Genomic DNA, 12,248 nt, shown 5'->3' with positions numbered 1-12,248 from the left:
TGAGAGGAGGAGATTTGTACAGCTGATTAGGCAACCCTTTAAAGCAGCCACTTCTCTGAATGGATTATCACAAGGTTAGGATAGGATCTCTACTGTCCACCTGTCACTCAGCAGTGTTTTCTAGGGCCACAGCACAGCAACGCCGCATTTTGTTGTGACATCAAGGTGTGTGTGTGTGTGTGTGTGTGTGTGTGTGTGTGTGTGTGTGTGTGTGTGTGTGTGTGTGTGTGTGTGTGTGTGTGTGTGTGTGTGTGTGTGTGTGTGTGTGTGTGTGTGTGTGTGTGTGTGTGTGTGTTCATGCCTTCAAATGTGTGAATGTGTAAAGTTTCCCTTTCTGCCTTGTAGTTGTTATATTCACTGTATTAAGCAAATAACAGTCTGTTTGACATACTGAGAAGTTATTGAGACATGTTGTAATTATTCCAGGTTTTTTGATTTTTTGCTGGCCCTTGTCAAATGAACCAGTTTTGTCACATTACTTTATTGATCAAGCTGTGAGGGCATTCGGTTGACTGTTTACCCTGTTACGGAAAACAATGAAGAAATGCTAAAATATGGGTTTGAACTCACCCGAAGGCCGTGTAGTGCAAAGCCGTGTCTCCGTCCTCATCCTTGACCTCTATGGAGCCGTTGGCCTGCAGCAGGGCTTTCACCACCTCCATGTGGCCCTGGTGAGCGGCCACCTGCAGTGCAGTCTTGCCCTGGTTCTTTATATCCACCTGCCAGACACACAGACGTAGTGGGGGATTCATTAGGAGGCAATGAGATGGTCTGGGACACTCATGCAAGCGCAACACATATGGGCTGGAAATAATCCGAGGAGCAGCAACAACAACCATGTTCGTCATACACTTGTTACATAATCCTAATACTATTCTGTTTACTTTACTGTAGCATATTATGCAATTATCCTACAACAAGGCAAGGCAAATGTATTTATAATAGCACAAATGAGACACAAGGCAATTCAAAGTGCTTTACATAAAAATACGGGGCATAAAAATACTTTAAACATTAAGACATAAGAAAATATTGAGATTTTAAAGATAATTAGACAAGGAGTGACAACAGGAAGACAACAATCTTTTAAATGAAAACTAATTAAACACAGGATATAATTTTTTATATCAAACTGTATTTTATCATACTTTATTATGAACTTTTTTGAAACACAACTGTACTTGAGTTTTTGTTTAAGTGCAACACTGGTCGGGGGATACTGTGTGTTTACTGCTTGACCCCTTTTGAGGTCACAGAGACCTCCCCACTCAACCCACTCCCTTGATGTATACAGTAAATACAGCAGTCAACTGTCAACAGTGTGGAGAGTATGAAAGACAGCCAGTATGCAACTGAGACTAGTTTTATTTATACTACAGCAACAGAAACATTACCCCTACTACTTGTAAGCTAGAAGATTCCATCCTCTGCTGCATCATCACTTGGCTAGAGTAACAGTTCAGACGTGCCTGTCAGTCAGGGTTCCAACGCATGTTTTTCAATGTGTTAAGGGTGTGAGGTTCAACGCATGTTTTCTTCTTACTGCTTTAATATGATAAATATGGCAGTATATTTTACACACCTGGTGACTCATTTGATCATTTATAATGTTGCCGGATTCATATGCTTTTCAATTCTACAGTATCCTTGCTTGTGTTACAATACAAGTTCTGTGTTAATCTTGTTTTCATCTCATCAAATCAGAATCAGAGCAATTCCAATCTTATTTTCAAATGCCACTTCTCTGGATCACTCTAGCCCCTCAAACTCCCCGGCCCCAGTCTCGTGGGTGTCCTGGTGGGCAGAGCTCTTGGAACGGGGCAGTGGAATGCAGCAAGAGAGAGAAGGAGTGCTGCACTAACCTTGTCGGGATACTTCTGCACCAGCTCCCGCACTTTGTTGGCACTGCCGTGTGCTGCCTCGATCACCAGCCTGCTGGGGTTGTCCAGCTCTGTAGACTGAGAGAGCAGCTTCTCCAACACTGAGATGACTGTACCTGTACAAGGACCATAGACAGGTAGAGAGGAGGGGGAAGGGAGGGTTCGGGAGGGAGGGTTGTGAAAAGGGGGGATGGACAAGAGAGACAAAAGGAGTTCATTTAGCACAATCATTCCCATATATGAAAAACATGAATCAGAAATGGTGTCGCAAAGCCTTCCGGACGGCCAGAAATCCCATCACAAAGACACACTTGTTAATGGGGTTTGTCAGAGCCGAGCTCAATGCAAAACCACAGGAATGAGTCAAAATGCCCCCCCCCCCCCATGCAGTGCAATAATCTCACACGCACTCAAAAACACACACACACACATACGCCACTCTGTTGTTATCAACCACCCATCCGCCGAGGTGAACACACATGCACAGAGAAGATTTAGTCACGATTAAGAGACTACTGAGAACTTCTCAAATGATGACAAGTGTCCACTGAGCTGCCAAACCGTCTGGCAGCCAGCAGGAAATGATCATGACATGCTGATGGAGAAGAAGAACATTCCAAGAAATGACACCCACGATACAATCATCGTTGAAAGAAAAGACAAGACCACTGTGTGGGCCAATGAATTGCCACAGTGAGCTGTAGCCTGTTATGTGAAAGCATGCATGACAGAGACAGAGCTGGAAAAGGAGGCATGGGGCTAGGGAGTAATGAGTGCACAGCAGCAGGTAAAGCTGGAGGCTGGGGCGTTACAGATGAGAGACCCAGGGGCCCGGCAGAGGCCTTACTTCCTGATTGGCTGGGGTTCTCTGCTGTCATGAGGTTGGCGTCCACCTCCACGGGCTGGGCAGCGAGGCAGGCCGGGTTGAAGGTCCACGTCTGGCCTCCAAACGCCACACGCAGGTCACCATCTGCATAGACCTTCAGCACCTTCCCCACCTGGCCAAGCACCTACAGGACAATAGACAAGGTAAGGTGGATGTGGAGCAGATGGGTGAGAAGGGCCTTTAAGGGTGCATTCACACTAGGCATTCGTACCGTGCACAAGCACAATTGACAGGCTAGTCTAGTTTGTTGGACCGGTGTGAGTGCTCCGTAATAGTGCTCAAGCACGGTACACTTCCTTGGTACTGGCACGGTTGGAAGAGGTGAGCTTCAGCACGGTACAGATGCTAATGACGGAGAATAAGCTGGCATGAGCATGTGCATAGACGGCAGTCCTGACATCAATTTATATGAGACTGTTCACCGGGAATCAATATGTCCAAAAACAATTGCGCTCAGGCACGGTACGGATCAATTGGGCCAAGTGTGAGTGCTCCCTTTATAAGGTTAAAACCAGAGAAAACGTTTATAGGGACAAATTAAGTGATACATAGTAGAAAAACTGGTGTTGGTGTGGTTAGAGCGGTCAGTTCTCTGCATGTCATTCCCCTCTATGCCCCATTTCAACTCTGTCTCTCCAAATCTGTCTAATAAAGTGAAAAATGCCAAAACAATATCTTAAAAAAGAAAAGAAATCTAAGCAACTAGGAACTATTCCTGGTGTTTACAGGACCAAATTCCGTGCCCAATTAATATTAGTTAAGAAACCAGGCCGCATTCGAGGAAACAGCTCTAAACTGGATGACTTCCTGATGTAAATCCTATAATCATGAAGTACGTCACTATTCATTCGGAGGGGTGCCTGCCAAATCAAGGCTTTACTCTAAGTGATACAGTTAGTCATGTACTGGACAGGAGGTAACTTCAATTTACAGAGGAAAGACTCATTTAGTCTCAATTCTTGATTAGGGAATTCCTAAACACGCAAGTCCAAGGTCAAAGTTTCTGACTGACTCGAGTCAAGTCCACAGCTCTGCCACAGTATAGGGGTGTAAAATAAAATCGCTGGTTTCATCACGATACGATATTACATTCATTCATCAGACAATGATTAGATATTTGCCACTATCACAAACAACTAAAATAAGATTTAACTATTTAATTTCTGAGCACTTCCAGATATTTAAATTTTAAAAAAACGATTACTTTAGTAGAAATATAGTGTCACACTCAAGACGTACAGAGAGAAAAATAAAATGTATGTTGGATTTTTCGCCAATTAATCGATATAACGATTTATATCGATGTATCTTTACACCCCTTCAACAGTATGTCAGCCTTTTTTTTTTTTTTTACTACTGTTAAAATACCATCAAGAGTTTGTATTATGAGGCTAAATGAGCATACAGGAGCCATGCTGTCCGTCCACTCTCCATGGCCAGCCTGCAGTCTCTTCACACTGTCCATGTCCTCCAATACTCGTACTAGTTCGGTGACCCCGAAAGTGTTCACCTAGTGCAAAAGGAAAGACGGACACGTGTGTTAAGCTACTGAAATACAGCTGAAGATAAACTGATTGTGAGAATTCACTGCTGTTATGTATTGAAGTTCTGACCGATGTAGGATCCTCTGGCAGGAGCTTGTGTACCTTGGTGAGGGCCCCGGGATGGAAGGTCCAGCGGATGTTGTTGCTGTATTGGACTCTGACATCCCCTCGGTCAGTGATTCTATGCACACTCCCGATCCGGCAAATGTACTGCAAACGCAAACACAAACAGGCTGTTTTTTCACTCTGGTTCTTCTCTCCCCCTGCATGGCCGTGACCTTAATTTTCCCTTGAGCAGCTGTGATTTGAGGGTTGGGGATGCTTTGTTCTTTTCCCTCCGCTGAACGCCTATATCCATCTGAGCCTCTTATATAAATATTCTCAATGCCAGCTTCAAGTGGCACATGTGTTTTGGTTGTGAGGCCATGTTTGTCAGCGTACATTCTATGTGCAAAGTACAAAGAGTTCATTTGGTGATAAATAAATAGGGGGGTGGGGGGTCGGGGTATAGTAAAACTGAACTGGGAGTAATGTAACGCTGTATGATATTTGATATCAAAAGTGTGGTGTCTCAATAAGCAAAAATCTGAATTGAAATGAATGTTCATAACTATTATAAAACTTGTCTATTGCCTAGAGTCAGTAAAGCAGGACTGTGTGGTCGTATCAAACGCTCTCCATGGCAACAGTCATTGTTTTCATAGAAGGTTCAGGCCGAGAACTGCTTTGATTGGTTCAAAATATTTATTGTGTAATAAGAACCAGAGCATAGCCCCGCCTTATGTAAACCGAATTTCTGAAGTTTATCAAACTAAGATGACAATACTTTAATACCTCTGCCATTTTGGGGTTCCACCCTCCGTGGCCCTCCTGCATCTGTCGCAGGATGTCCACCTCCAGCAGACACTTGACCTTGTCTCCCTGCAGGAAGGAGTGGCTGCCTGCACTGTCCTGGCGCTGGAGCTCTGCGTGCTCTCCTGAAAGACAAGTGTTAGCATCAGCAAATATACAAGGGACTTACCAAAACCAACACATAATCTGGGCTTGAAGTCAGCTTTTTACTGTAATGTTTAACTAACATTACAACAATATAGGACACACAGAGCATACTTCAATTTTAAATAAGAATTTAGAAACTGTCTCTTTAATTTGTCATATATTGACCGATTAACATAACACAGAAAGGATTTATAAATTATTAGTCCATGGGCCAGATCAAATGCAGTTCACCTGAGGGGGAGGTTAACTTAATCCGCTGGTAACTCTGGTTCACCTGCCACTCAGGAAGGGTTATCATACCAAGTTATCATCTACAGACATGTATCTTTTCAAAAAGTATATGGAACCTTTGCCACCTTGACTGGTACCGACAAGTGAAAGTTCGGGCTCCAGCCCATGGACTATATGTTATGACATAACAGACTAGAATCTGATTTGTTTTATATACTGTCAATTTTGCAGTGTAGTTCCTTAACAAAACTGAGAAATGAATAACAAATAAATGCATACCCTGAAACAGGAATTGGTCATGCCTTACCTAATTTTGGTAGGTGGTCTTTGTAGTAGAAGCCTCCCTGGCCGTCAGACACGTATTTGAGGTCTACCTTGCCCTTGTGTCCCATGCGGTAGACATTGGTCGTGCCATTAGACCAGGTGACACTAGCCACGCTGCGACCAGACTCTGTGTCCCAGCCGCGAATGTCCACTACCTTCCCAACCTTACCCTCCCCGCCTACACACACACACACACACAAATGCACAAATATTCAAGAAACAACAATGCATCAGTGTGTTGGGGGAGAGAGGGAGACAAAGGCAATGGAAGAAAAAATCAGCTCATTGACACTCATTTGCTAAAGAAAGTGGATTTTGATAAGAAACATAAACATACATGTAATCATCAACAGTTAAGAGTGACACACACACATTGTAAACAAATGGGACAAATGAGATGACAGACACACAGGTGTACAACAGACATTTTCCTTGTAGGGACATACGATGGCAAGTCAAAGTCATTCACTTTGATTTTTCTAAAATCAGCTCAGTCTTCAAAGGATTAGAAACTACTGATACAAATCCAGATTCCCCCTTCTTGATTCAAATTTGAAGAAAAAAAAGAATCACCATTAAAGCACACAACCTTGTTAAACTATTAAAGTCATGAAGTTGCCCTAGTGCCTGACCACAGCAACTGAACAGTTGACCCGTAAAACTACATGTGGGATGGGGCCTTCCGAGCATGCTCAGAGCTTCCTGTATATGCACATACCGCGCACACACCACTAAAGCCTGATGAGTGACTAAACCAAACCCCAGGGGCCTAGATTTCAAAGACACCAAAAGGACATTTTGACTCATTCACTCTATCCCAGAACGTTTCTATTCTCAGAGAGACAACGCTGACCCAAGACCCGGAAACATAAAAGACATATTAGTATTCCCGCTTTCCCTAGAGGGAGAAGTCAAGGGCTTTCATTCAGCCCACTCATGAGGAAGATTGCTCTCAATTACTATTCAAACTATTTCAAATTTCAGCAAGCACGGCCTGTTTCTGTGTCAAAGTGAGACCATTTTTCAAAAGGGCAACAGTGTAGCCCTGTAGACAACCATGGAAGCCCTTGAATACACAATTCAAAAGCGAGGAAAAATAATGTCCATTCTCTACTGCCTTGACACACATAAGACTATAACTAAGTGTATGCCTCTACACACGGCTGGTGAAAGAAAAACATGGAACATAAATGTTACTGAACAAGGACACACACACACACACACACACACACACACACACACAGAGATAGGCACATCTGTTGAACAGGCTCAGTTGACTCACTGGCAATGGAAGTGCACGCAGACACACACTAACACGACATTTGGCTGAGACTAATGAGACGTGAGGTTAGAATGTTAATGTGGGTTGTGGATGGTGGAACACTTTGAAGAGGTACAGCTCCGTGATAAAGAAGGTAGGGGGGCCTGCTGAGTCGGCAGCGCCAAATGAGTGCTTCCAGTCCCCCCCCCTCCTCCCCCACCCCACCTAAACAACAGCATCACTCACTCACCGTCTTGGTTGCCCCAGTCCCAGTCAGGTCCACGAACCACTTTGACCCCCTGGAAGATTCCTTTGAGGATGATCCGCGGGAGGTTCTGCCTTGGTGCCAAGATCACTCTGTGGTAAGAGCAAGGAGACACAACTTAACAAAATGCTATAAAGCAAAGTCATGTACAAGTCCTGCTATGCATATTAAAATGAAGACTAAGAAAACATTCCCTGTCTTCCATTGTAAACCTAGTAATGCATGAAAAAAGGCCATAGCAGTAAGAAAAAGAAACACAGAAAATATGTAATTGTAATGAGAGAAATAGGTATAGTGTGATGAGAGATATAGAATATTGTATTTCTCCTGTATGTCTCCTAAATTGAAATGTTAGATTCATCAAATGCTTATTTTAAAAACGCTCAGACAAGTTACACCTATCCTATTGTCTTATAATCAGACACCCCCACCCCCACATTTCCTCCTCACACAATATCTCTATATTTTTAAGTAAATATATTAAGTGTGATATACTTTGATGCAAGTTTGTAAACATGTGTCAGCCATGTTACTGATTGATAATCAAGTGATCATTACAAGCTTACGAAATACATATCATCCTTGAAAGACCTTATAAACATTGGACATGAGCTGTATGTGCTGTACAAACCAAATAGATTTGGAATATGAATCATCAATCAAATAAACAAAGGGCATTTTCCAGACTTCTAAAAGCAGATGAACAGAACACAATTTAATAAATTCATCGTATTATGGTTGATGGTGATGAGACTAAAAATAGAACAAGTTGCAGTGATCTCCTGACAAGACAACTGACCAACAATGTACCTTCTACTTTAACTGAGCCTTGTTTAAATACAATTCAATATTTCTCATCAAAATACATACTGAATGCATTTCCTAGTGTACAAATAACAAACACATGTCACCCCCATTTATAATTGCGTCCTACTGGGTACTCGCATATCAAACCATCAATGTTGATAGTGATGTTTGCCAGACCACTTGTCATTAGATTGCTGTCTACTGTAAACAAACACACCTCAACACAGATTCAGACACCCAGATCCTCACAATCTGACATACCTTATGGTAAATATTTGATCAGATCTTGGTGCAAAGGAGCTGCCTATTCCCATACTTTCTCCAAGAGATCAAGCCGCAGCTTCCATTCAAGCCAAACAGCTTTTTGGACGGACTGAACGTCATATGAAATCCGGTGTTATCAAAAAGGAAAAGAGCCTTGTTTCATCCCCCGTCACTGGACATATTCTGCAGGTTGCTGCGTGCTACAGCAGGAAAACAGCAGTGCATGTGGCGCTTTGAGTAAGTCTGATCTCAGCATGGGACTGAGCTTGGACAGGTCTCTGCTGAGAATGGTGTGCATCCGAGGAGAGAGAGCTTTGAGCCTAATCCCTGGACGGCAGAGCTAAATGAAAGCAGGACACCTCAGGGCAAAGGCGTAGAGCACGTCCATGTTTGTATGGATGCTGGAAAATTCTGTATCTAAACGGGTTGATACAATTATGAGATGCTGTAAGTACAGCAAAAAGGATCAATCTAAAACACAACTTTTAGTACATCTTTAATGGATTCAATTGTTTGTGTTGTTGTTGTTTTTTACCTTTTTGAGGAATTAAGGATATAAATGGTACGATTTGGGATGCGGCTAATTAAAGCAATGCCGGACTAACAGTCTTCCTGAACTGGTAGTATTAAGGGTCACGAAGAGAATGTCGCGAGCTCTGCCAATATCCTGACGACACAAAGCAGATTTAGTTCAGACCTGAAGGATTGACTGAAAAGCTATAACGAGAGTAGTACCGTCTGTGATGCAAGAGCCACTGCACGGTGAGAGACGGCTAATCCTGAAACAACATGGAAACTGACAGACGTCCCCGTTTCATGACAAACAAACGGCGACCTCACTGTTGTTTTCATGTGGGTTTTCTCAGTGGACCTACTCAGAGCTCTTTCCAGGGATAAAGATTTCTAATCCCGGTTGACCAAATGTCCCCTCTGGTCCCTGACAGGAAGAGAAAATGGGCAAGAACTACACATACTGGCAACAAGTATATGTCCACATAACAGTCGGCCATGGGTTAGCTGTACTGTTTAGGGTAAACACTGTAGAATTCACAGAATTACCAATTGTTTGCAGTTATCCAAAGTACATACACAGCCACTGTGAGGCTATGAACGTGTGTAACGTCAGTCCGCAACAAATGTCGGTCCTTTTTGCATGTACTGTAGTTACTGTAATGTGCTTGTGGTGCATATAAAAGGTCAGCTATTATGCAAAAAGCATTTTTCTTCTAGGTTTTTAAACAGTAATATGGGTCCCTGACGTGTCTAGAAACTCCCAAAATATGAGAAAATAAATGAAAACTTTCTCTTATTCTCTGAATACCCCCTGAATCTAACTGGATGTTGGATTCAAGGGCCAATCAGAGTCGACTGGGCTTTTTGGAAGACTGGGCTTAAAGAGACAGGCACTAAAACAGAGTGTTTCATACAGAGGCTGAAAAGAGGATCTTCAGCAATGGCACTGTGAAAAAGGACACTACACCATGAAAACAGTTTATTGTAGAAACCCAAATTACAATTTTTAATATTTTAGCTTTAATGCTGTGAAGCACAAGCTAAGCTAGAACAGAGTCAAGACTAGTTTGCTTTAGTCAACACTTCTGCTACCAAAGAACCATAACCTTTATCAGATACATTAATGAAAAACACTGCTCTGTGATGGGAGAGGAAAAGAGGAAGAAGTGTGAAAATCTATATGCATACAATTTCAAACAAGAAATAAGCCAGACGAATCAGTTGGCCCACTAAAACTGAATATAGGTTGAAATTCAGGAAAACTCTGTCTGGAGGACACAGGATGTGCCTTTAACATGAATGGAGGAAGTCAGGTGGAGCTTGATGTGCAAGTGAAGGATTAGACACTGAGTCGACCAGACATGCTCCCTGGAAGTGCCTGTGTGTGTGTTGTTTGTGTGTTGAAGAGCAGATTAACCAGCTGCATACCAACAATCTCCTCGTAAACATATGGCACACACATATGCTGCCATATGTAGCCCTGCAAGCACGAACACACACACACACTCACACACGCACACACAAACGCACACATACCACTTTATGAGAGACATTCACACTGGACAAATTACAAGGCAACAATATCTGAATCAAACTAATACCCTGAAATCCTCCGAAAACAAAAAAAGAGGACCGGGGGCTGTTGAGGGAGACACACCAGTGCCATAATACAACACTGGTACACAGCTTGATGCTTTTTAAACCTCCAATTTTATTGTACCTGTTATTTAATATGTGTCTCTCTGGGAGGCTGAAAATATTAAGCATGCTAATCCACACACCTGAAAATGTGAGCATGCTAATCCAGTTACATCACTTGTAATTACAACACTTGTGTACAGTACACAAGTCTCCTTATAGTAATCAATGCTGGCACAACAACAAGTCCCACCCATGATGAACCAGAGCTAAATATGCCTTTCCATGAAAAATATCTAGTGCAGCCCATGACTGCCCCATTGTATATTAGCTGTTTTATAATGCTGTCATTGGAATATGGGTCAGTGGGGGTCTGGCAATAAAGAAGGACTGTGTGTTTGGCACCACATGCTCCAGAGAGCTGATGAGGAAAGAAGAGACTTTCATGTGCTGATCTTCCAGATGTAGCCTACACTCTGCCACACTGCTGGGTGATGACCACAACTCATCAAATATGTCTTTGATAGAATCATGAAGGGAGAAGGCCAAAGGCTGAATGTTACAAATGGACCATTTCATGTCCACATGATGAGCAGCTAATTGTGAATTATAGTAATGTCTCTATATATGGTCTGCAGATATGTATCTTTATTTTTTATTTTATTATTTTTTTGGCATTTTTCATGCTTTATTTGACAGTGTGAAGAGACAGAGGTGAAATGGGGCAGAGAGGGGAATGACACGCATGACACGAGTTTCAAATGTCCGACCGCAAGTGAATGCAGCCAGGTAATATTGTCCCACCCCGATCGCAACAATCGGGAGAATAAATATTTGAAAGCAATACAGAATGCATGATATTATTACTGCATTGATGCAAACAAATTCACCAGAATGCAGGAAATGAAGTGTTGAATGTTCAAAAACTTCTGGGGGGGCACCCCCACACCCCCAATTAAAATGTGTCCAAAACCAAGGTTTAATCACAACCGTCACCCTTGAAATTAATTAATTATTTTGTTTAATTTTATCTATAGGCCTTTGTACAAGGATTCTTCCTAATTCTTATCACACTATTTTTAATTAAAGTCTTTGATTGTCCTTATCAATTGCTCATAATAACCAGTAAGCTTACTTCTGTGTTGGACATGACTGAACCTCTTCCCATTTACAGCACCCCCCCTAAGAAAATAGTTCCAAAGTCACTGTTTATGTATATGTTATGTGGCTCATAGTTCAGGAGGTGACCTTGTGATAGGAGACTATTTTGTGCATATACACTGTAACATCCCATGAATATTGGTCTCTTTGTTTTAGACAGCAACAAGATTCTGTTTAACCTAAAACAGTAGTATTTATTGAAAAATAAGCTAAATAACAGCAGAAGTTAGTTGTCATTTTTCCCCCAGTGTCCTTGAACTGTAGCACTTTCTTTCTGTTATTCGCCAGATCAACTGCTGGACCTGAATGTTTATGTGTGTATAACAGGTCACTGTTTGTGACCAAACACAGGAAAATGTCACACAATATTTATATGAATGATTGTATCTGTATTGTATGTAAATAATTGGAATCTTTGAATAAACTGATATTTGCACTCCAGTTCGACTGATGATTGAGATCTGATGGGAATATC

General features: G+C 42.1%; 1 protein-coding gene across 3 annotated transcripts in view; it reads right to left on the bottom strand.

Annotated features, from left to right (window-relative positions):
* Positions 1 to 12,248, bottom strand: part of mib2 (MIB E3 ubiquitin protein ligase 2) — a 52,516-nt gene that overhangs the window by 18,653 nt on the left and 21,615 nt on the right. For 2 of the 3 annotated variants that reach the window (XM_080031092.1, XM_080031090.1), the window contains exons 4-11: positions 7,376 to 7,482; positions 5,848 to 6,042; positions 5,145 to 5,287; positions 4,380 to 4,520; positions 4,172 to 4,276; positions 2,728 to 2,890; positions 1,863 to 1,996; positions 571 to 719 (exon numbers count right to left, since the gene is read on the bottom strand). In XM_080031092.1, coding sequence (XP_079887218.1) covers positions 571 to 719; positions 1,863 to 1,996; positions 2,728 to 2,890; positions 4,172 to 4,276; positions 4,380 to 4,520; positions 5,145 to 5,287; positions 5,848 to 6,042; positions 7,376 to 7,482 — 1,137 coding nt within the window. The remainder of the gene's footprint in view (positions 1 to 570; positions 720 to 1,862; positions 1,997 to 2,727; positions 2,891 to 4,171; positions 4,277 to 4,379; positions 4,521 to 5,144; positions 5,288 to 5,847; positions 6,043 to 7,375; positions 7,483 to 12,248) is intronic. The other variant, XM_080031091.1, reaches the window with a different exon arrangement.

Source organism: Ammodytes marinus, assembly GCF_949987685.1.
Source record: "Ammodytes marinus genome assembly, chromosome: 7".
Classification (NCBI taxonomy): domain Eukaryota; kingdom Metazoa; phylum Chordata; class Actinopteri; order Uranoscopiformes; family Ammodytidae; genus Ammodytes; species Ammodytes marinus.
This window is presented reverse-complemented; position numbering and strand designations above follow the sequence as displayed.